Below are 25,453 nucleotides of genomic sequence, written 5' to 3'. Positions count from 1 at the left end.
ATGAAGAACAATCTGGATTCACGGAAAAATGATTTCAAGGTGTTGCTCCAAAAATACACAGGAAAACTCCCTGCTTTTATTGAAGGCCAGGCAGAAGTCCCAATTAAGCTTCCTACCCTAGAACAAAGAACTAACAATTGCCTTCCCAATAAAGTCAATAAAATTGTTGGTGATGATCAACAACTAAAATCCAGTAATAAATCAAAACATACTGTGGAGGTGAATAGCAGTACTCTTATACAATCCAAAGTTCCTCTTACATCAAAAGAAGGAGCCACTCCTTCTGTTCACCAAATTGCATCTATTTCTCTGAACAGACTCAAGAGCAAGCAGAGTTTCTCTGGGACAACTCCTCCATTGCCAGTATCAACAGATAGATTTATGTGCAGTTGAGTGTCTCCCAAGTTCACCGGATAGCAAACAAATGTTGCTGACCTTTCAGCAGTCTATTATTCCTCCAAAGCTACTTAAAATGAGACCATGTTTAGCCACATTTCAAGTCTTTCCTAGTAGAGTTTTTTGTGATGCAAAAACAATTTTTCTAGTAAGATCCATCCCACCTGGATTCTATCGCTCTTCAAGCAGTACGTCTGTTGCCAACAATGTTTCCTCCTCTCCTCTCTTCTACTAAAGGTAGGTGATCTCAAGAGACCTTTACTGGCTACTATGGCCACAACTGAGTTACTGAATAGTCTCCCAACATCCCTAACCTTTGCCCTCCTGTGGCAGATGAAGAGCCTGCAGGAGGTCCTCTTAATCCTATCTCTCCTTGCCTCCATGTGGTAGAAGAGGCATTAGCTGGAGCATGTCAGGCCATGTCACCTGGTATGGAGGAATTACCTTCCATTCCCCTTGATGATGCTCAATGCTGTTTTTTAGAGTCCAACGTGCCACCTTGTGAAAGTCATTCCTTAAATTCTGCAGAGCCTTTTTACATTTTATTCCATTTTTCCAATGTGGAGCTCTCTACAGAAATTGCTGCAGATACTCAGTTGCAAACTCAGGGCAAACCCCCTAATTCAGGGGGTGAGATATTTGGCAGCTTTGGGAGGAACCTGTAAATGATATGCGGGAAGGACCTTGGGAGACAGGGGGAAGAGCCACAGCCAGGGCACCGTGTGGCTTTCACCTTGGCCAGGCTAGATGCCTCAGTCCCCGTTGGACACCAGAAGAATACTCCAGTGCACCAGCCCCTAGGCCTGTGTGGGGATGAGTCTTTGAGCTACAGGCTCCTCTGTTGTTTCCTTTACAAGGACTCTAAGAGGACATAATGAAGATATCTGAGCTGCCCAGAGTCTCCCTCTGGGGGAGAGGGGACGCATATTAGAGAGAGAGAGAGAGAGAGAGAGAAATTTCCAGGCAGAGAGCACAACTTTTATTTGTCCCTCCTCCTATCTGATAAGAACCAAAGTATATCCTCCCAGGTTGCCTAGTTTTGTGTGTCTATATGTGATACTCGGTTTATCTGTAGTTGAAGGTTCTGACTTATTTACTTACTGGCATTTTATGTTATTTCATTCTCTCATTATTGCACTTTTAGAGTCTATATTTCATTCTTATTTCTTCTTATGTATCTTATATCCGTACATACAGTACTTGTCAATATATATTTGTGTATTTGTGTACATACACACTTACTTTTTAGGTTTTATATCATTCTTTTCTGGTGTTATGGCTGTAATAGAGTGATTTGATTGGATTTGAAAGAAGTGTACTCTCCCCCACCACCCATGCGCACATCCCAAGGCAGGAAAGATCGACCATCCAAAGCATGAACAGTTCCTGCAGAAAAGAGTGCACAGAAAGAGCCAGAGAAAACAGATCACCCAACTCCATTTTGGAAGGTAGAAATTCCAGGTTCTTTTGACCCAGGATTCCTCTCCCTTTGACTGAAGACAACGTGGAATTCTCTCAGGTTCTGCTTCCATAATAATGGAGATCTTTTGGCCACGTATAACACAAGAACGTGTATGTTCAGACTTACAGCTTTAGAGGCACAAAAACTCAGAAACAACTGGAGCAAAATAAATTATAGTCACATCTGACTGAATGTGTAAGGTCAGCTGAAAGGCAGACTGTAAACTCAACATTTAGGTGTATGGAGGCTCTGCATATGTGAAAAGGACTCTGTTCATCTAGCAGTTGTATACAAGAAGATCTGGAGGTTCTCGGACAACATCAGATCTCCTCTGATGCCGTGCAAAGGAATTAAGCTCTGTCTGGCCTTGAGCAAGAGGTGGAGAAGATGAACCTGTTACTTAGCCCTGGGGGAAAGTAGAAAGTGTGAGAACGACATTCTGAACAGCTCAATACTGACTTTGTTGTCCTTCCAAAGGGGCCTTGAAGGGATTGGGGGGCTTTCAACATTCTCTAAAGGGAGCCTCCAAAATAAAATAACATTCCTGGAATCCTGGTGATGTCCGTTTCTTGACCTAGCCTTGCTTGCTGGATAGACTGGCAAACAGCAAGGCAGGTGGGCCTCCCAGAATCCGGGAAGCCCTTTGTTGCCTCCCCTGCACATCTCCCCTGTCCTGGAAGGGCCCTGGATTCTCATGCCAGGAAGAGCCATTTCATACACCAGCTGTGCACTATGCTCTTCTCCATTCTTCCTTCCAGTAATCTTGAAGAAAGAGAGCAGAGACCTGGAAAAGTGAATTTCATCACGATCATAAACAAGACTGATCATCCATGGGATGATTTGGCATAAGATAGCACTTTATTTATACATTTTAAAAAGTTCTTAAGTGAATTTGAAGTAGAGATGGCTGCTGCATAGACACTTGGAGAGAATGAGGTTGTCTTGCAGATCCTTACTTAGATCTATTCGCTTGGCTGGCGACATTTCAGCAACACCTTGAAGTGAGATGGGGTTTGTGTAATCCCTAAGTATGGTGTAAAATTTGGGGCTTGTGATTTATCTGGCCATGATAACTGGAAATTTCTCAGAATGCTGGTGAAGAAGAGGAAGAGCTCCATCCGAGCCAGGATTTCCCCTAAGCAGGCTCTTGGTCCTGAAAAGTCAAAGTGAAGGAGAAGAGAGGAGCATTCAGCCAGCTGTTGGCTCGAAACTTTTTCAACTACTGGATCTGTTTGGTTCTCCACACAATGATCCCAAATCTCACCAGGTTGCCAAAATTTCTGAGGTTTTTTGCCTTCTTCCCCTCTTTAAAGGACTTCCCTTGAGTGACTCAATGCAGCAAGTCTTCTATTGCTTAGACTGATATTCTCAGGTCGATATTCACTTCCTTCCTCTCTCAGTTCAGTTCCTCTTTTCCTGCCTGACTCTGACCTGTGTAGTTCAGGCACTTACCTGTCTCGTTCTTTCTCCATCAGGCCGAGAGTGCAATTCAGGCTCTCAGCTGTACAAACACCTAACTAACTCAGCCTTTCTTGTGACAGGCCATTTTCCTCAATAAAGATTATGTTTCATATTCTTTCAAGCTTGCAATGATGCAAAACCTTCTGGCCCAGAATAGTGAAAATATTCCAATTGCTGCAATTCTTGCAATCTGATCCCTCTCCTTACAGTACAGGTAGTCCTCATTTAGTGATCACAATTTGGACCTGCAACTCCTGTTGTGAAACAAAGCAGTTGCTAAGTGAAACTACAACTATGTTTTTTATTGTATTTCAACTTTCCTTTGCTTTGTGAACCTGTGAAACTTGTAAATGCGAGGATTGGTCACAAAGTTACTTTTTCATCAACATCATAACTGTGAATAGTTTCTAAATGAGGCAGTCACTAAATGAGGGCTGCCTGTAAATACTACTAGAGAAAACATCCTGTGAGCATCTTGCCTGGAAGAATCTATATCCACTGAGGCAGCTGCTAAGAGCCAGACACGAGGATTGTCTGAAGGTGGGTCAGGAATTTACTATTTGCTTTATCTTATCCAAGCATCTCCAAGGAGACATTCACACAGAAAACCTCCCACCATGCTTTCATAGACACAGGTAACAATGTTCCCAAGGTGAATTTCATGGGCACAAAACCATGTTTCCATATGGGACCCTGAACTATAAGCTTCAGGAGGTGACTTCCATAAGTCTCTAAAGAAAGGTTAGGAAATTTGGAGTTCAGGTGTGGTATAAGAATTGCCACTAAAAGTGTGTGTGTGTGAGAGAGAGAGGGAGAGAGGGAGAATAATTTACCTGCTGAAAATGCCAAAAAGGCTTCCGGCTTCACAAACTCTCCCTTTTCATTCAGGAAGTTGGAGGGGTTGAACTCATCTGGGAACTTCCACTGAGATTCATCACAATGGGCAGACTGGAGATTGACAAAAACCATGGTGTCCTGAACAAGCCAAGACAAGGAGGTCAGGTGGAAGAATGCCCTCGTGGTCAGACCTGGCTCAGAATGCTACTGGCTAAGCTTTCAGATAGACCCCATTGAGCTGTGGTTGAAGAACAGGTGATGAGGGTGAGAAGGAACAGGGAGGAGTTACAGATCAAAAAAAGCTTAACTAAGTATTTGGAAAAAGAGAGACAGAAACCAAGGTAGGAGATGTGGTCAGATACTGCACCATGAGCTATCAGCCACCATTCATAAGATTTGCTCAGATTTCAGAAGCCACTTTAGGACTTTAGGGAATGACAGGATGCCAACTTGCCAAAGTACACAACAGAAAAATTGGTCAATAAGCTTATTGCACTTCCATAAAAGGAGGTCCAGATGCAAGTCCTCTTATCATTTGACTGTGACTTTGTCTTCCCTCCATATGAAAGAACAGGATTGACCCCAACTTCTTGCTTTCCCTTGCTCTTACACACACCTCAGGTCAGAAAGATACAGAGGGACACATGCAGATTCACCAACACTTCACTTCATGGGAGACAATTAAAGGCTTCTGCTGTTACCTTGGGAATTTTATATCCGAAAAGCTGTACATCCTTAATGGGTGCATGAGGTATTCCAAGTGGAACAACATTTGAAATGCGTTGGATTTCATGAATGACGGCATTTGTGTAGGGCAAGTTCTCTCTATCTTTATACTTCAGGCTTGCATTGCTTCCCAGAACAGTGTCTATTTCCTTCCAGCATTTCTCTGTGGAACAAATATTTAGTTACATTATAGAAAACATTTCATTGACTCTATATAGAGATTTTTAGTATACTTCCCAGCAAAATGCCCACCAGAAGTGATGAGATTGCAGCTAACTGAATTCCCAGCCATGATAGTCACTCCCCAGTTCATGACCCTTCCTCATTTTGCATAAGAAGTGAAGGTATTACTCTTACTAGTCAAGAACACAGTTTCATAATTCTTTACCTTGGATTTCTGGAAAGGCCATCAGATAGAGGAATCCCCACAAAAGTGTTCCTGCTGTTGTCTCTGTTCCAGCAACGAATAGGTCAGAAAGTGAGATGTGTAGTTGCTGTTCTTGGAAACTTGAACCTTTCCTCCCTGCCTTTTGTAAGTTAAAACAATGAATGCTGTTAAAATCAAATGGAAAAAGGATCAACTCCTGTAGTCTTTTTATTACTCTTGATAACATCAATTTAAAAATGTAATTTCATTCTGAAAAAATATGCCTAAAAGGGAAAGGAAGTGGGAAGAGAAACAAGGAAGTTCTTCCAGTGACAACCCATCGTGATACAAGCAGCTCAGGGAGAGCATGAGGGTCCCCCAGAGGGTCCTCAGAGCTGGCAAAGGGGGCTTTCTTCCCTGTCCTCCCTCTGCTGCAACTGGATGGACAGATCTATGTTAGGTGGCTGGAGTTGCCCAACATGCAAAGCAAAGGCACATAGCTGCGCTCACACATCATGTCCCCCAGGCAAAAAGTGGACTTGGCACAACATCTAGAAAAGTCACTGGATCCTTGTTTTTGTTGTACTTTCACGAGGCGTAATGTCAGGAAAACAGATTCAAGATGAGAGGAAAAGAAAAGAATGCAAAGCCAACAGTAAGAGATTAACAAATCTACCTTCTGCATTTCTTCCAAATACGCATCAGTGAAATCCCGAGGTTCTCCGAGAACTAGGGTCGCCTTGTGCTCTTCCACCTCTTTTTCAATGAAATCTTCTACTTTCTTTGCAATTGTTAATATTGTCTGATGGGGCAGCGGAAGCCTCCTCACCAAGGGAACTGCATTGTAAAGCTGCCAGGAAACAGAAGAAAAGCCAACAGTGATTAATGTGATCGTGATGGAGTCTTTTTTTCCTCCCCTTTTGGTATTTTGAGCGGGAAAAAAATCCCTTCTACTCTAAAGGGTTCGTGTAAATATCTGTTATTCACAATTAGATAGGGAATCAAATGTCCACATCAGATAAAATTTCAATACAGAAATTTGCCCTAATTAAATTTGAATAACTTTAGTTTGGACCAAATACCACTCACAAAGAGCCTTCACCTACTTCCTTGGCACTCTGATGAGATACTGTTCTAATTGCAAGGAAAATCAGAAAGTTTCAAAAATATGTGAGACATGGAAATTCAAATTCCTACTAGTTATGCATTAATTTTGAAAATTCTTCTGGATTCTTGTTAAGGATACCAAGGCCCAGGGTCCCACTGACAGTTTGGAAGTTTGATGTATCTCATCCAGCAGAGTTTTGAGGAAGGTGTTGTCATATTCAAAACGTTTCCCAAATATTATGGTAGAAATGATGTTGGTGACTGCAGTGTCCACAAGCTCATAAGGATCAAAGGGCTCACCTGTGAAATAAAACAAAAGGAAATATATTTCTATAGTATGTTTCCTAGGCTTCCTGTTTTATATGTGATGGCTCTCCCACCTTCTCCCAATTTTCTATGGAGATCCAGAAGCATTCTCAGAGTTTTAATTAATAGCTTCCAACCAAGAAAGTTACAGGACTGTTGCTTTACAAACATGACAAGCACAGAGACCAAATGAACAATGTGTCTTATTTTGGTCAATGGGGCTTGGAATTTTATGCAGCCAGAATTCTGAGCTTCTCCCACTCTGCTTCAATACACACACCCAGTGGTCAAGTTGGAGGTCAACTGAATTGTGTCCTCCAGAAAAAGAAGCAACACTGAAATGACAATTCCCCAGCCATCTCCTCCTGTCTCAGGAGAACTCACTTGTCTTTTCAATGAATGCCTCAACCAAATAAGTTGCCTCCTCCAAGATCTTTTCTTGGATTGATTTCTTGCCCACTCCAAAGTTTCTGAGAAGCATCAGTGAAAACCTTCTTTGCTCCTTCCATGCTTCACCATATTTTATTGTCAATAAACCTAAAAAAACATCCAACAGTCATTCCTGTGTAACTTATCAGTAGTGATTTATTTATTTATTTATTTATTTTTAAAACAAGGGTGTATTTTTTAAGATAATATTAGTAAAAGAAGAAAAAATTACAAACGTTCAACAATCAAGTTATAAAAGATAAGCATGCCAAGCAAAATACATTGAGTAATTGTTTTTATGGTGTAAGGAAGACATATGAATATTTTCAGCTGAATGCCAAAATCTCTACCATATTATTATTCATCAATGTTAAAAAAGAGAAAAGAAGAAGGAAGCAACTTCTAACAGTTCAAGAGATTATTCCTTCTCTTACTGGAAACTTTTGGTGAGCACTACAGATTGCAGAGGAAAAGGATATTGGTAGTTGGATAACAGAATGGATAAGTTTGGATCATACCAAGACCAAACAGAGATTTGGAAAAGAAAAGAAAAAAAAGCCCTGGAAATTATATTCAGTTACCGTTTTTGTTAGTGATGGCATCCATAATAGGAAAGTCTGCTCTCCCAGCAAATTCTGTGCCTTTTATCACGAGGACCTCTTTTGCTGGAGGAAATCCATGAGTAAAAACTGCAGGTGTTCCTCCAAGATAAAGACTGAAGACAGGACCATATTTTTTTCCTAGCTGCAATGAAGTAGCCAGGATTAGCATAGAGGCCTTAGGAAATTAGTTGGGGCCAAACACTGCAATCTTGCAACATAAAATGTCATCAAGGTTGAGATTGAGAAATTTACCCAGAGCTCCCTCCTGCTCCATTCCCCACAGTGTTCAGCCAATGCTCCTTCCTATTCATGCATAGGGGTAACTGTAAGCATTCTGCATGCAAAATTTTAATGGGATCCCTTATCAAGAGAGTGATATTTATCACATCTGGCAGAAGTGCAGAATGATTTTCTTGGCCAAGCACTTTTCTTAGAAGAAGGTGTTGGAAACTTGCAACATCAAGGAAGGGACTGAGAGATTACCTATAGCTCCACTGTGTGCCTCCCCCCAAATGTCCTTCCACTCCCCTCTTGCGGAAGTGCAATTCTAAGCAATCTGTGTGTAGAACTAAGGAGAATATGGACTACATTTACACAGAAAGTCTTCCACCAAGTGGAAGCCTGCAGGAGGGGGACAGTTAAGAGATGACTGGTGAACCAGGGTGGTTTGTAGGTGCTGAAAACATGTCATTTCCAGAGCTGGCAGGGACAAGATTACTGAAACACTCTTGAATGGATTGCCAAGATCCTAGGAGAGTGGAGATGGAGGAGATCATGGAAAGGGACAAACTTATTTAGGGTAGATGGGCCTAAGTGTATCATCTGAAGTTGGCAACATTCTGGTAACCTGAGACATTTCCTGCCAAGCATAAGCAATACCCTTGTTTAACTCTAATGAAAGGGAGGGCTTTAAAACTAGCTACCCACACAAGTGAGCTTAAGTAGGTATGCTGACTTTATACAAATCCCTACTTTCCTATATAATGTTATGGATAAAGGGGGAAAACATGACAAGAAGGTTTTTGGTTGCTCATGTTGTCTGATCATTTCCCAAGAACTGAAAGCCTTGTGAGAAAGAGGATCAAACCAGCCCTACCCTAACAAAAGTACGATAAATGGGGTACTAAAGGACACAGAGTCTGGTTTGCCATCTCATATCACTAAACACCATCTTCTTTCTAATAAATCTGCTAAGGCTCTGTGATAACCCAGTTTGTTTGAGGGTGAGCAGCTGGTAGGGGACATGGGAGACTTCCTTTCCCAAGGGCTAAGGGCCTTTCGCCCCACTTTTCTAACAACAGGCCAGAAACATGCAAGGATGGCTTGGGAAAACTCTTCCCTTCACTAAATGTCACCACTTCTGAGCATCCAAACAGCTACAGGGTGCAAAGACAAAGTGCAATCTTCAACAAATATCCCCTTTTTATTGAAGCCTTTAAGCAAGAGCCTCGTCATTAAAACCAGGGTCCTAAGTACCTTTGTTCAGCACTGTCATAACTTCGAATGGTCACTGAATGAACGGTCATTAACTGAGGACTACCTATAATAGATTTGCTGTTTATCCACCTATACTTGATTCTTCTATCTCTGTCATTTATCTTTTATATTCTTTCAAAATATATAACAATAAAATTGGGAGGGAAGAGAGAAAAAAGAATGGCTACTCATTCAGGCCAATATACAACACCCTTCTTTAGCCTTCTAAAGTAACATATTTCTCCAGTAGTTTTTGGAAGGTGAGGGTTTCATTTGGAAACTTTGAAGTGAACTGAATCCTCCTTAAAGAAGGAATGAATCTTTCAGAAGTTCAGTTCCATCAGGAATTAGGGTTCCTCTGTATCAAATGGCTGTTATTTTCACATCTCCATAAGATTCTGAATGTTGTTCTCTAAATCCTGTGGCAAGCAAAAATTGTGTCTCATGCAGAAAAGTTAACAGACACACCCATCTCCTCTCAGTTCTTTCTGCAGCAGCAAAACTTTTGGCAGATTCACTACATGGAAGTTTAATCTGAGAGCGAATTAGGAGCTTTACCTGATCCAAGTCCTTCAAAAGATTCCCCATCCTGACCTGAAGGAGATTCCCAATCAGGGGCAGGCGCCAAGGCCCCGGAGGGAAACCTTTGGGACTTCTGCTCTTCCAGAACCAGAGGAATAGCAGGGAAAGAACGACCAGCCAGCTGGAAACAGCCATGTTGAAGGCAGGGAAACCTCGCTCTCTCTTCCTCTGCTGCTGTGTCTCTGGCACATCAGCCAGTGATTAAATCTTTCAGGTCTGGATGAAAGGTAGACTGTGAACAGAAGCCAGATTTCACAAGCTGCTGTTTGGCAAACAGGAAATTAACATCAGGTTCCTCCGAAAAAAATAGGTGTTTTCAAAATATACCACTACATACCTGAATAAAACGCCAGAACACACTTCATCTAAGACTGCCTCACAATTAACCAAGTGAAAGGCAACCCTGGTTATTCAAATTTGCCATACATGGTATCAAATGAAGTTAAGTATTCAGGTCCCTCCTTCTTACTGATCAAGAAGCAAGCTCTTCTGGAGTCTAACCTTCTTAAAATGTGTGCCTTTTGGGGGTGGTCCAGGAAATCCAAAATAATTGGTAATGGATGGTGGTCCCTAATAGCTCCCTGGCTCAGATTTCAATGTTGTGAACCATCCTCAGAGTCCTTCTGCTATCCTGTTCACACAGATTTTAGAAGGCACCATGACAATTTGGGCCCCTGGCTTCAAATTGATGATGCAATCATATGCTTTGATGGGGAGCAGGCAGTTCCCTCTTCCACCCCAAAGACAGCTGCAGAGTCTGAGTATTGTTCTGGGGAGTTAGGCACGGCGCTGCAGTGTCCCCAGTCAGAATTTATCTCCTCCAAACATTGCTGAGACTCTCCCATGGGAACCAAGGAATACTGGCTGTGCTGTAGGCCCGCTGCTGCTGCTGCTGCTGCTGCTGCTGGCTGAGATACATCTATCCCAACTATTCGGTTAGCTGCATCATGGCATGGTGTCAGTTGGTTGTCACCTGTTGTTGGTCTTGTGACAACGCTGAGGTGAAGTATTTGGCAGGCAATGGCACACCCTGAGGATTGGAGGCCATTTCCAACTACAAAAGTAAGATCTTCAGCCCCTTTTAAAAGAGAATAAGAGACTTGCAAGACGGATGGCCGCCCTAGAGGCAGACTAGACCAAGAAGTTGATTTCAAAACAAATTGCAAGTCTGATTATGCTTCCTCTCTTCCCTCCTTTATATCAATGTGACTTAGAGGGCTTTCTTTCTCAGACATGTTCAGAAACCTTCTTCATTCTTTCTACTTAAGCCATGTTGATGTAATGGTATGTGAGAAAGTCCTTTAGAGATGGGGTGAAGAGACGCTGCCTAGGGAAAGGTCAGATAAGAGAGGGCATAGCCTGCAGCTGCATAATGGGCAGAGCAAGACGCTCAGAAGGGACCCTCCCTAGCTTCTCAGGCTGTAAAGGAGACAGCGGGAGATTTGTACTTTCAGACTTGCAAGATTCTCTTAATGTAGCCATAGAATAAAGTAGAATTAACTCATCTGGTTGTGTTTCCTGTCTGGTCTACCTGGGAAGGCAGTTTAGCTCATCACACGGGGGGGGGGGGGGGGGGGCAGAGCAAGATGGCCACCGAGTGACAGCTTTTTAGTGAGCTCCTAATTCTTTTACTTTATTTACCTTTTAGATGTAGTTTCATTTTATTCAATATTAATTAGTTATCTTAGTAATTTTAGTCTCTTTTATTAGGATTAATAATTTTAGGATTTTAGATTTAGGATTAGATAGGATTAGGATTTTAGATTTTGGACTCTGGAACCCATCAGCTTCAGACACCTGTCGATGAAGTGAGTTTAGGATTTACAACCCTGAATACCATCCAAGGATGCAAAATCAGAAAGCAAAAACAAAAACAAAAAAGAACTTGAAAAGAAAGTTTAAATGGAGGTACAAACTGGAGCCGAGAGGAAATCCTAAAGAAGACAAGGCTGTGATGACTTTTAGGCAACCAAAGATAAAGGATTTATTCCAGCCAATGGACACTGCAAGTAAGTCTACTTCCCATTTTTCTTCTCCCCTTGTAACCTCCGTTAATAATTCTTATTCCTCATTGGACTGGAATGTGGATGATGGTCTTTCCACTGAAAATGAGGCTCTAACAGGAGATAGAGGGGTGGACATGGTTAATACTAAGAGGAACATTAAAGGAGACCTGGACCTGGTTGCCAAGAACTGTCTTTTAACAGCCCAAACAGTCATTGCTATATATGACCAGCTCTCTTTCTCACTGAGATATTTGTATTTCCATATAACCCACATGGATTTCCAAGTTAATGTCCATCCTTTTCCCCCATCACCTGCCCCAAAACAAATTTGCTTCTGCTCTGTTCAGTTTTTGGAGATACCGTCTGCCAAGGCAAACAGAAAGAATGTTAACCCTCTTTACCTAACTAATTTCAAACCCTGATTTGGAAAGGGTAAAAGCCAAAGTTTGCATAATTGGAATGTTTTTTAAACAAGGAAAAACAGGTTCCTAAAATGGACCTCCCCTTGACCTGAGCCCTGCACTGTCAGTAGGTTTCCCACAGATTTTAGAAGGCACCAGGACAATTATTAAATGGAAAAACCCAAGCAAACCCAAAAATAGGAAATCCTGGCTCTGATCATGTCCCTGACGAGGCTGCATGATGTGGCTACAGTCCTTCCCTACCAACACCACCCCCAAAATGCCCATGAGGTGCAGAACCAGGTCACACAAACACGTTTTCTCATCCCATTGGTAAGCAACATTTGCAAGCTTTGCCCTGCTGCACTTACATTATACTCATGTGAGGTTGAATAGGAAGGCTTGACTTCTACAAAAGTCAGAGTCCAAAGTCTCACATTATTGGTTTTCATCTCTGGGAGTTACTTTCAGGCTGGTTTGCAGTCAGGTGTTTTATGCCCAGAGAACTCCGTGTTCTACATGAGAGAGAGTAAAAGGAGAGGAGGGGAGCAATACTTTCACTCTTGCAAGATTCTGTTAATATAATCTTCCAATAATGATAGAGTTAGGACTGATGGTTATCCTGCTTGCCTGGACTACCTCGCAGGGTTAATGTAATGGTACTTATGTTGTGTTTGCATGACAACCTCTCAGCCCTATCAAGTAGACCAAAGAAAAAAATGTGAAGCATTTGAATGGGACCTTCAAACTGAAGGGGAAAAGCAACAATTGTTAGATCTTTCCGCTTGTCTTCAAGAAGAATCCACCAGGGCAGTTCAACTCCCCCTAACCTCCTGTTGGGCTTCTGCAGCTAACCTCAGCAGCTCACCTGTCACTCTTGGGGAAAAGAAGAAGAAGAAGAAAAAGAAGGATTTGCAGAGCCAGAAGCGTGAGACATGACCACTCAAGCTGTCATCTCAGTGTTTCAGCAGTTGGCTTCCATAAAGAAGAATCTGGATTCATGGGAAAATGATTTCAAGGCATTGCTCCAAAAATACACAGGATAACTCTCAGCTTTTATTGAAGGCCAGGCAGAAGTCCCAATTAAGCCTCCTACCTTAGAACAAAGAATTAATAATTGGCTTCCTAATAAAGTTAATGAAACTGTTGGTGATGATCAATGCCTACTGAAGAAGTGAATAGTGATAGTCTTATACAATCCAAAGTTACTCTAACGTCAAAAGAAGGAGCCACCCTCTGAACGCCAAATTGCATCTTTTTCTCTGAGCAGACTCAATTCTGCTCACTGGGTCTCTCAAAGAGCAAACAGAATTTCTCTGAGACAACTCCTCCTTTACCAGTGTCAACAGATAGATTTATGTGCAGTCAAATGGCTCCCAAGTTCATCGGATAGCCAACAAATCTCGCTGACCTTTCAGCAGTCTATAATTCCTCCAATGCTATTTAAGAGGAGACCATCTTTAACCACATTTCAAATCTTTGCTACTACTGTAGAGTTTTTAGTTATGCAAAACCAATGTCATAATTTAGCCTTTCTCAACCTTTTGACCCTGGAGGAACCCCTGAAATCTTTTTTAAGCCTTGGAGAAGCCCTGTACATTCAGGCCCAAATATAGGCCAGAAGTTACAAAATTATTATATTTGTTTCATGCGTAGGTCTGTAGATATGCATAAAGAATGTTCTGAAACTAAAAATAAAGAATGAAACTTGTCTCTTTCACCTGTGCTTGTTTTTTACTGCAGAAATACACAATTCTGGGTCAAATGTGAGATAAACACACAGGGATATCATCTTCAACTGAAGTAAGACGATTTCTGTCTTTGCTTTTGATGCTTGCTCAATAAGAAAAAGCTTGCTCACACACGTGAGTAGTTAAAAACTGCAGCAAAATGTTCAGTGTTTTCTATGAATGGCACAGAAACCCAGAACTTGTCCATGGGCAGATCAGTCAATCTCATCTTGAGTGCACGATCAGCCAAAATATTTTCTCCAGTGCCTTGCAGATAGTTGTTCAGCTGCTTCATGTGATGGAAGATGTCCACTAAGTATGGTCGTTTCTGCAACCATTCTTCATCTTCAAAGCACTCAGAAAAATATGGAATACAATTTTCTCGAAAATATTCTTGCAATTTTGCCTTCACTTCAAATACTCACTTGAGAACTTTTCCTCTGCTGAGCCACCATATTTCTGTGTCTAACAGGAGACTTATGTGCTCTTTGTCCAGGTTTTCACACCAATTTTTAAACAGTCTTGAGTGAGCTGGTCTTTGTTTAATAAAATTAACCATTTTTGTAGCATCACCCAATACCTGTTTCCATTTGATCTTCAAGAGTTTTGGTACCAACACCTCTCTGTGAACAAAGCAGTGTATTGTGACAACATCAGGATTTTCTTTTCTGACAAGAGAAAGAAAACCTTTCATGGAGTCAACCATGGACAGAGGACCATCCGTCTGAATGCCACACAGTTCCTCCAAGACAGACTTTTTGTTTCCAGATATGAAGACAAAACCTTAAATACCTCTTGGCCTTTGCATATTTCATGTAGTTCCATGGAGCAGAAAACGGTTTCTTGAATTTCACCGTCACCATAAAACATCATTTATTAGTGGAATCTGTTGACTCATCAACTTGGATCAAAAAGATGTTGTTCTTCAGTTTATCACACAAAACCTCTTCAGCATCATGTGACACGTCATCAACACGCCAACTTATTGTACTGTTGGACAGTGAAACCTTTTCAATTTCTTGTACTGCATCTGGTCCAAGCATTTTTCCCACTGTTATTTTACATGCTAGCATGATCACTTTCTCACCCAAATCGTGACTTTTCCTTTGCTGTGTAATAAATTCTGCCACTAAGTAATTTGCTTCTTGGGGGGGTTTATTGACGGTCATTTTATTAACAAAAGCTTTACTCTGTTTGTTCTGTGATTCCAACAGCCACTTAAAATAATCTGAACTTTTACTTGTCATACGGCTGTGATTTATAGTTGAGTGTCTTTTTAATTTTGCTGGAGCATTGCTGCATTTGTAAGATGTGTGCCACAGATGAGGCACAATGGAATAGAACAACCTGGATCTCCATCCATGTAAAACACATTGATAAATAGCTTTCATTGTAAAGACAGACTTTTTTTTTTGAGTCCGTTGATGTACCAGTGCAGGGAAATGTTGGAGAAGATTTAAGTTCTTCATTATCATTATCACCATTAAACTTATCGGTATCATCCATTCTAGAATCCTCCTCTTCTCTCTCACACCTCCACTTCAAAATCGACACACTGGACCCTCAGACATGACCGAATAAACATGCATGAAATCTATTTAAAATAAGAGGATGGAAAACCATAGGAAAACGCAGGGAATAGATGCAGGAGGGAGAGATTGACGTAACAGACTAAGGTAAACGAGTCCATTAATTTCTTGAAAAATGCACTTCTTCCTCCCCTTCCTGCAATATATTCCTTCCTTCCTGCAATATAGCATTCACCTGTTCTCATCAGTCTCCCCTATCTCATGTCAAAAATTATGAATGGATTCAACCAAATAATCACATTCCTACAGCACGCTACCAGAAAGGGTTGTGACTAGATTTTTGTTTGGCCTCTGCTCACCCCTGGGAGAGTATATTCCCTGAATTTGAAATAATTTTTTAAATAAATCATGATCTCCCAGGGAACCCCTCGTAACCTCTCACAGAACTCTCTGCTTCTGTGGGACCACGGTTGAGAAGCCCTGCTCTAACTAGGGCCTCAAAAACAAAGTAGCATTCCTGGAATCCTGGTGGTCTCTCTTTCTTCACCTGGCCTTGCTTGTCAGGTTGACTGGCAAAGAGCAAGGCAGGTGGGCCCCCAGCAGCCAGGAGCCCCTTTGTTGCCTCCCCTGTGCACCTCCCCTGTTCTGGAAGGGCCCTGGATTCTCATGCCAGGAAGAGCCATTTCATACACCAGCTGTACACACTGCTCTTCTCCATTCTTCCTTCCAGGAACCTTGGAGAAAGAGAGCAGAGACCTGGAAAAGTGAATTGCACCATCATCATAAACAAGATGGATCAACCACTGGATCATTAGGCATAAGACAGCACTTTATTTCTATTTCTAAAAAAGATTTTAAGTAGTGAAGTTGAAGTAGAGATAGTTGCTGGCTGTTGCAGAGAATGAGGTCATCTTGAATCAGTCGTCTTGCAGATCCTCACCTAGACCTATTCACTTGCCTGGCGACATTTCAGTGACATCTTAAAGCGAGATGGGGATTGTGTAACCACATAGTGTGATGTAAAATCTGGTGCTTGTGATTTATCTGGCCACAATAACTGGAAGTTTCTCAAAATGCTGGTGAAGAAGAGGAAGAGCTCCATCCGGGCCAGGTTTTCCCCTAAGCAGGCTCTTGGTCCTGAAAAGGGAAAGGGAAAGTGAAGGAGAAGAGAACAGCCATTCAGCCAGCTGAGCGCTCCAACCTTTTTCAACCTCTGGACCTGTTTGGTCTTCCACACAACGATCCCAAATCTCAGCAGGTGGCCAAAGTTTGTGAGGTTGTTTTCTTCTTTCCTTCTCCAAAAGACTGACTTTCTATGACTCTATGCAGCACATCTTCTACTGCTTAGACTGATATTCTCAAGTCGATATTCACTTCTTCCCTCTCTCTGTTCAATACCTCTTTTCTTGCCCGACTCTGACCTGTGCATTTCAGGCACTTACCTGTCTCATTCTTTCTCCATCATGCAGAGAGCCCAATAGAGGCTCTTAGCTGTAGAAAAACTCAAGTAACTCAGCCTTTCTTGTCATAGGCCATTTTCCTCAATAAAGATTATGTTTATTCTTCCTTCAGGCATGTAATAGAGCAACACCTTCTGGCCCACAATAGTGAAAATATCCCAATGGCTGTAATTTTTCCATTCTGATCCCTCCCCAAGAAGTATATACTATTAGAGAAAACCCTCCTGTGAGCATCTTGCCTGGAAGAATCTATATCCTCTCAGGCAGCTGCTCAGAGCGAGACATAAGAATTGTCTGAATGTGGTTCAGGAATTTACCATTTCCTCTGCTTTATCAGGCCAAACGTTTTCCAAGGAGACATTCACATGGAAAACCTCCCACAATGCTTTCACATACAAAGGTGACAATATCCCCAGGGTGAATTCTATGGCCACAAGGAAACATTTTTCCGTTGTTCTGGGATGACCACATTCAAAATGTTTCAATCCCATTTTCACATGAGACACTGGACGCTGCGCCCAGGAGCTGATTTCCATAAGTCTTGAAAAGAAGGTTGGGTAGTTTGGGGTTCAGGGTATATTGCTACTAAAGTATGTGTCTGTTGTGTGTGTTCGTGAGAGGGAGGGAGGGAATAATTTACCTGCTGAAAATGCCAAAAAGGCTTCCGGCTTCACAAACTCTCCCTTTTCATTCAGGAAGTTGGAAGGGTTGAACTCCCTTGGGAACTTCCACTGAGATTCATCAAAATGTGCAGAATGGAGATTAACAAAAACTATGGTGTCCTGCACAAGCCAAGACAAGTAGATCAAGTAGAAGAAAGTCCTCATTGTCAGACATGGCTGAGAATGCTCTACCAGAGTGTCAGCCTTAGTAGGTAGACCAGACAGGAAATATGGCCAGATCAGCTAATACTAGTTTATTGGAAAGCTATATTAACAGAATCTTGCAATTCTGAAGGGACATTTCTCCTGCTGTTTTCTTTACAGCCTGAGAACCTACAGAGGGTCTCTTCTGAGCCTCTTCGCTTCCACTATACAGCTGCAGACTGTGCTGTCTCTTATCTGACCATTCAATAGGCAGCATTTCTTGGCCATTCTCCCAAAGTCTTTCCTACGTACCATTATATGGATAGACCCCATTGAGATATGGTTGAAGAACAGCAGATGTGGGTAAGAAGGAAAAGGGAGGAGTTATGGATCAGAAAGAGCTGAACTCAATATTAGGAAAAGGAGGGGCAGGAACCAAAGCAGGAGATGTGGTCAGATGCTGCACCATCAGCTATCAGCCACCATTTGTAAGCAAGAATTAACAGTAAGATACTGTTCCAGCATGAACTATCAGCCACCACAAGAATTGTTCAGCTTTCAGAAGCCACCTTTGCTGCAAGGACTTTAGAGAACCCTGGGAAACTATGCCAACTTGCCAAAGCACACAACAGAAAAATTGGTCAATAAGCCTATTGCACTTTCATACAAGGAAGTCCAAAAGCAACTCCTCTTATCCTTTGACTGTGGCTTTGTCTTCCATCCATATGGAAGAACAGGATTGACCTCAACTTCTTGCTTTCTCTTGCTCTTACTTACAAACACACACCTCAGGTCAGAAAGTTACAGATGGACACATGCAGATTCACATAGGTATTCTGACTTTTGAAAAAGCCTTACTTTACAGAAGTTTCCAGCTGAGAAATGAAAGCAGGTTTTTTTCTTTTCCCTGCATGCTCATTGCTGAAGGCATGGAAAAAGGGGAAAATGGGAAGACACCACAGGCGTTAAATGAAAGCCTTGTGAGAAAGAGGATCAAAGCAGCCCTACCCTAACAAAAGTACAAATAAACAGGGCACTAAAGGACACAGAGTCCGGTTTGTCATCCCATATCTCTAAACACCATCTTCCTTTTAATAAATCTGCCAGCGAGGCTGTGTGAGAACCCAGCGTGTTTGCGGGTGAGGCGCTGCTATGGGACGTGGGAGACCCCCTTTCCCAAGGGCTCAGGGCCTTTGGCCCCACTTTTCTAAGGACAGGCCAGGAACACGCAGGGACAGCATGAGAGAACTTTTCTTTTGCAAACTCTCACCACTGGTGAGAGTCCAAACAGCTCCTGGGTGTAAAGATAAAATATAGCTTGAAGAAGCTTATGATTGGAGCCTTTAATCAAGAGCCTCTTTGTGAAAACCTGCCCAACTTCAAATAAGCAGAGATGGGTGTTTTCTACTAGAAAATATGCTACAGGTTGGTGCAGGTTTAAACAGAGTTTTATATTTGCCTAATTACATATTAGAAATTTGGTATTTTTCTTAAGTATAAATTTTCTTATGTTTTCAAAAAAAGTTAAAATACAAAGCAACTCTAATAAAAGGGAGGGCTTCAAAACCTGCTACCCACACAAGTGAGTTTAAGTAGGAGTAGCCAACCGAGAAATGAAAGCAGGTTTTTGATTTTCCCTGCATGTTCATTGCTGAAAGCATGGAAAAAAGGGGAAAGGAGAAGAAACCGCAGACCTGGATGTTTAAATGCCTTAGCTGTCACCTAAGTTGACAGCTCCTGAATTAGCCTTGCACAAGGGAAAACAGAACTCAGCTTTTCCTTACAATGTTATGAATAAAGGAGAAAAAGTCTCGATGAAAGGTAAACTTTGAACAGAAGCCAGATGGCACAAGCTGCCGTTTGGCAAACAGGAAATTAACATCAGGATCCTCACCAAAAAAAAAAAGAAAAAGAAAAAGCTTTCAAAATATACCACTACATAGTTATCTAAAACTCCAGAAAACATTTCATCCAAGACTGCCTCACCATTAACCAAGTGAAAGGCAACACTGTGTATTCAAATTTTCCATGCCTGGCATCAAAGGCAGTTAAGTTTTTGTGTCCCTCCTTCAAACTGAACTAATAAGAACTTCTCGAGTCTAACCTTCTATAAAGGTGTGCCTTTTGGGATTGGTCCTGGAGGTCCAAAATAAATCCAATAAGAAAACATTTCCCAGGTTATTCTCTTGGTTTATCGTTTTTATTTCCCTCTTGTTTTTAAAATTTCAGCCAATTTCTTTTGGATATCTTATAAGGTATTCTTTTGCAAATCATTCTCTTGTCCTGTCATTTGTGGTTCCACTTTTGGTACTTTCTCTGTCTTGTCAGATAAGATTTGCTCCACATCTGTCATTCCCTCATTGACATCCTTTGGACATAGTCTGTCCATAGAAACAGACATCATTACTAACAGCGTTGATATGTAGTTACTAATTTCTGGCTCCATTCTTCAAAGAACTCCTTTAATATTTCTGATGTTATAACATTTTGAGCCATCATCTACATACCAGTATTAACTGACAGGCTTGTATTTTTTTTTCCTTCTACTTTGAATCTTTAGTCCCCTCTAGTTTCTAAAATCATAAAGTAACTTATGTTTGTTAAGGCTTATAATAGACAGGAATCCAAAATAAGCCTGTTTCCCATGAGAAGTTCTTCATTTTTTACAGTTAATTTTAAAATCTTATACTAAAAGTCAATATTCCAAATTTATCTAGACCCTTACTCTGTTTATAACATTCTTAGATCAAAATCTTATTTAGCTTTTTGCTGTTTCTTTCAAGTTCTTGAAGTTTTTCAGCTTATACTTAATTTTTCTTTTGTTCAGAGTTGGATATAATCTCACCCAACGAAGATTTTTCAAATTTGTCATTGCGAAGTCACATTTAAGATGGTTTATAGGCAATTTCCAAAAGTGACTAGAAAGTGAAGTTTGCAAACCTAGTGTCCTTTAAAAGGCTCTTTTGCTGTTGTGAGCAAGATGGGTGACCCCATCGTCTCTTGGTGCTCAAACCTTAACCACTGTCCTGCAGTTTCCTTGCAAGGAGCAGGCTGTCTGGAGCACAGGTGGGCAATCTCCCATACTCTCCTTATCCAGAGATGTTCCAAGAAACTGGTCCACTCACCAGGTCCTTACTCTTACCTGCAGTCATCGGCTCCACTTTTGCGGATCTGTTAAGTTCACCATCCCTCCCCCAGAAGTCGGGATTAACTTTATGCCTTGATTCTAATTTTCTCAAATTGTTCAGTACCGTTCTGTTTTTGCATGGCTTTCTTTCTATTAGATCCTAGAGAGATAAGCAAAGTCCTCATAGATTATTTACTCACATCCCAAGTAATTTCAGATGTTAACTTGAAGTGGAAGAAACATTTTAGTTCTTGATAACACTTCAATTTAATATCCTCTCTAATAATGATAGTTCATTAACAGACTACCTCAATGAAACTAATTACCAGGGAATTAGATATCTAACCGATATCGATCCTAGAATAAGTGTTGTGGAATGAAGAAAATTAGGTATTCCGTTTCTCACTGAGATATTTACATGTATTTCTGTGATGGAGGACTTGGACAAAGAGGTTCAGGGTCACAGGGAGAAACATTTCCTCAGCCCACAGCCTGAGCGTGAGAAAGCGAAGAGGATGAGATTGGCACCACCCTAAGGAATTCGTAGTGTTTAGTTGCAGACTTTGGGAGTTAGAGTTAGTCTGGCGAGATTCTGTCTAGCAGGTGAAAGCTAATAAAGTAACTGAGCTGTTCCAGAACTGTCTCATGGAGTTTCTTGGCTGAACCCGACAATTCCCAGGTTAATATCCACATTTTTCCCCATTGCCTGCCCCAGAACAAATTTGCTTCTGCTCTGTTCACTTTTTGGAGACACCTGGAGCCAACAAACAAACAGAAAGAGTTTCAGCAGTGAGTAACAAAACTCAGAGTCCAGTACAGATGTGCCCCAGTGACCACAAAGATCAACTTTAACAGAGTATAAGAATCTGTCCTATCCCTATATTTGTGTTTATCCCAAGTTTTGAATCGGGAGGTTTTTCTCCAGCCCTTTCATCATAATGCAGCATCGGCAACAAGTTTTTCTAGTTGGTCTGTTGAAGTGGATCAGTGTGTAGGAATGATGTTGGGAGACAGGAGGGAGAGCCACAGACTGGACAAGTGGAAGGTAAAAGAAGTCTCAGCCCACAGAAGAGGGAGGGTATGGGAAAAATTTCCCTGTAGTTTTCCAGAGAGTAGAAGGAGAGGAGGGAAGAAATACTTTCACACTTAACAAGATTCTGTTAATATAACCTTCCAATAATGATAGAGTTAGGACTCATGGTTGTCTTGCTTGTGTGGACTACCTTGCAGGGTTAACATAATGATACCTATGTTGTGTTTGCATGACAACCTCTCAGCCCTATCAAGTAGACCAAAGAAAAAAATGTGAAGCATTTGAACGGGACCTTCAAACTGAAGGGGAAAAGCAACAATTGTTAGATCTTTCCGCTTCTCTTCAAGAAGAATCTCCTGGGCAGTTCAACTCCCCCTATCTTCCTGTTGTGCTTCTGCAGCTAACCTCAGGAGCTCGCAGAGCCAGAAGCATGAGAGATGACCACTCCAGCTGTCATCTCAGTGTTTCAGCAGTTGGCTTCCATAAAGAAGAATCTGGATTCATGGAAAAATGATTTCAAGGCATTGCTTCAAAAATACACAGGATACCTCTCGGTTTTTATTGAAGGCCAGGCAGAAGTCCCAATTAAGCCTCCTACCTTAGAACAAAAAACTAATAATTGCCTTCCTAATAAAGTTAATGAAACTGTCGGTGATGATCAATGCCTATTGAAAAGGTGAATAGTGATATTCTTATACTGTCCAAAGTTACTCTAACGTCAAAAGAAGGAGCCACCCTCTGAACGCCAAATTGCATCTTTTTCTCTGAGCAGACTCAATTCTGCTCACTGGGTCTCTCAAAGAGCAAGCAGAATTTCTCTGAGACAACTCCTCCTTTACCAGTGTCAACAGATAGATTTATGTACAGTCAAATGGCTCCCAAGTTCACCGGATAGCCAACAAATCTCGCTGACCTTTCAGCAGTCTATAATTCCTCCAGTGCTATTTAAGAGGAGACCATCTTTAACCACATTTCAAATCTTTGCTATTACTGTAGAGTTTTTAGTTATGCAAAACCAATGTCATAATTTAGCCTTTCTCAACCTTTTGGCCCTGGAGGAACCCCTGAAATCTTTTTTTAAGCCTTGGAGAAGCCCTGTACATCCAGGCTCAAATATAGGCCAGAAGTTACAAAATTATTATATTTGTTCCATGCGTAGGTCTGTAGATATGCATAAAGAATGTTCTGAAACTAAAAATAAAGAATGAAACTTGTCTCTTTAATGTGAAACCTGTGCTTGTTTTTTACTGCACAAATACTCAATTCTGGGTCAAATGTGAGATAAACACACATGGATTTCATCTTCAACTGAAGTAAGACGATTTCTGTCTTTGCTTTTGATGCTTGCTCAATAAGAAAAAGCTTGCTCACACACGTGAGTAGTTAAAAACTGCAGCAAAATGATCAGTGCTTTCTATGAATGGCACAGAAACCCAGAAAATGTCCATGGGCAGATCAGTCAATCTCATCTTGAGTGCACGATCAGACTGCAGCTCGCAAAGTTCTTCCTCTTCCTTCAAAGTGAAGTTCTCAGACTGAGCAGAAGATGCAGAGAAAAGATCGCTCGCCCAGTCATACATGTGGGTGGAAAGGGAGGGAAAGTACTGCTCAATTTTCCTCTTCAGTACTTCCAGCTGGTTTTCAATTAGATTTGAGACTTCCTGGGATCTTTCCTCACTCTCAAGCCCAAGCAGCAGTGGAAATAGTTCAGTATTTCCTTTTGCAACATGTTTTTTTTCCAAACATTCAGTTTTCTTTTAAATCCAAGATTCTTGTCACTTGAAGCCAAAATATTTTCTCCAGTGCCTTGCAGATAGTTGTTCAGCTGCTTCATGTGATGGAAGATGTCCACTAAGTATGGTCGTTTCTGCAACCATTCTTCATCTTCAAAGCACTCAGAAAAATATGGAATACAATTTTCTCGAAAATATTCTTGCAATTTTGCCTTCACTTCAAATACTCACTTGAGAACTTTTCCTCTGCTGAGCCACCGTATTTCTGTGTCTAACAGGAGACTTATGTGCTCTTTGTCCAGGTTTTCACACCAATTTTTAAACAGTCTTGAGTGAGCTGGTCTTTGTTTAATAAAATTAACCATTTTTGTAGCATCACCCAATACCTGTTTCCATTTGATCTTCAAGAGTTTTGGTACCAACACCTCTCTGTGAACAAAGCAGCGTATTGTGACAACATCAGGATTTTCTTTTCTGACAAGAGAAAGGAAACCTTTCATGGAGTCAACCACGGACAGAGGACCATCAGTCCGGATGCCCCGCAGTTCCTCCAAGACAGACTTTTTGTTTCCAGATATGAAGACAAAACCTTAAATACCTCTTGGCCTTTGCATATTTCATGTAGTTCCATGGAGCAGAAAAGGGTTTCTTGAATTTCACCATCACCATAAAACATCATTTATTAGTGGAATCTGTTGACTCATCAACTTGGATCGAAAAGATGTTGTTCTTCAGTTTATCACACGAAACCTCTTCAGCATCATGTGACACGTCATCAACACGCCAACTTATTGTACTGTTGGACAGTGAAACCTTTTCAATTTCTTGTACTGCATCTGGTCCAAGCATTTTTCCCACTGTTATTTTACATGCTAGCATGATCACTTTCTCACCCAAATCGTGACTTTTCATTTCCTGTGTAATAAGTTCTGCTACTAAATAATTTGCTTCTTGGAGTTTTTTATTGACAGTCATTTTATTAACAAAAGCTTTACTCTGTTTGTTCTGTGATTCCAATAGCCACTTAAAATAATCAGAATGTTTACTTGTCATACGGCTGTGATTTGTAGTTGAGTGTCTTTTTAATTTTGCTGGAGCATTGCTGCATTTGTAAGTTGTGTGCGACAGATGGGGCACAACGGAATAGAACAACCTGGATCTCCATCCATGTAAAACCCATTGATAAATAGTTTTCATTGTAAAGACAGACTTTTTTTTTTTGAGTCCGTTGATGTTCCAGTGCAGGGAAATGTTGGAGAAGATTTAAGTTGTTCAGTATCATTATCACCATTAAACTTATTGGTATTGTCAAGTCTAGAATCCTCCTCTTCTCTCTCACACCTCCACTTCAAAATCGACACATTGGACCCTCAGACATGACCAAATAAGCATGCATGAAATCTATTTAAAATAACAGGGTAAAATAACTATAGGAAAACGCAGGGAATAGATGCAGGAGGGAGCGATTGATGTGACAGACTAACATGAACGAGTCCATTAATTTCTTGAAAAATGCACTTCAAATAATCACATTGCAGCAGGAAACTACCAGAGAGTTCAGAAAGAGTTTTAACTTGATTTTTGTTCGGCCTCTGCTCACCACCGCAAGAGTGTATTCCCTGAATTTGAAATAATTTTTTTAATAAATCATGATCTCCCAGGGAACCCCTCGTAACCTCTCACAGAACTCTCTGCTTCTGTGGGACCACGGTTGAGAAGCCCTGCTCTAACTAGGGCCTCAAAAACAAAGTAGCATTCCTGGAATCCTGGTGGTCTCTCTTTCTTCACCTGGCCTTGCTTGTCAGGTTGACTGGCAAAGAGCAAGGCAGGTGGGCCCCCAGCAGCCAGGAGCCCCTTTGTTGCCTCCCCTGTGCACC

At 41.3% G+C, this 25,453-nt stretch overlaps 1 protein-coding gene across 2 annotated transcripts; it reads right to left on the bottom strand.

The window, feature by feature from the left end:
* Nucleotides 1–1,726: 1,726 nt before the first annotated feature.
* Nucleotides 1,727–9,960, bottom strand: LOC112541895 (cytochrome P450 2J2-like). 2 transcript variants are annotated; one of them, XM_088135961.1, is made up of 9 exons: nt 9,728–9,960; nt 7,673–7,835; nt 7,047–7,199; nt 6,496–6,656; nt 5,926–6,099; nt 5,271–5,409; nt 4,858–5,045; nt 4,153–4,294; nt 1,727–2,642 (listed from the first exon to the last, which is right to left on the bottom strand). In XM_088135961.1, exons 1-9 carry the CDS (start codon nt 9,884–9,886, stop codon nt 2,551–2,553), a joined length of 1,371 nt encoding a protein of 456 aa, XP_087992087.1. In that variant the 5' UTR covers nt 9,887–9,960; the 3' UTR covers nt 1,727–2,550. The 2 variants fall into 2 exon arrangements, with proteins under 2 accessions (XP_087992087.1, XP_087992086.1); XM_088135960.1 differs by lacking the exon at nt 1,727–2,642 and adding an exon at nt 2,704–3,011 and having other exon boundaries at nt 9,728–9,958.
* Nucleotides 9,961–25,453: the final 15,493 nt, after the last annotated feature.

Source organism: Python bivittatus, unplaced genomic scaffold (genome assembly GCF_059951505.1).
Source record: "Python bivittatus isolate LINGU-HERP-01145 unplaced genomic scaffold, Pbiv_v1 ctg000190_np1212, whole genome shotgun sequence".
NCBI classification, from domain to species: domain Eukaryota; kingdom Metazoa; phylum Chordata; class Lepidosauria; order Squamata; family Pythonidae; genus Python; species Python bivittatus.
Note: the sequence above shows the minus strand (reverse complement) of the source record. Positions and strands in the feature narration are given on the sequence as shown.

Coding starts and splice junctions, on each gene's coding strand:
- LOC112541895 (XM_088135960.1), bottom strand. CDS start 9,886: ATGGCTGTTTCCAGCTGGCTGGTCGTTCTTTCCCTGCTATTCCTCTGG. Junction 4,295..4,857: donor TCGGATATAAAATTCCCAAG/GTAACAGCAGAA, acceptor TGGCTTGTTCAG/GACACCATGGTTTTTGTCAA. Junction 3,012..4,152: donor CTTTTTGGCATTTTCAGCAG/GTAAATTATTCT, acceptor TTGACTTTTCAG/GACCAAGAGCCTGCTTAGGG.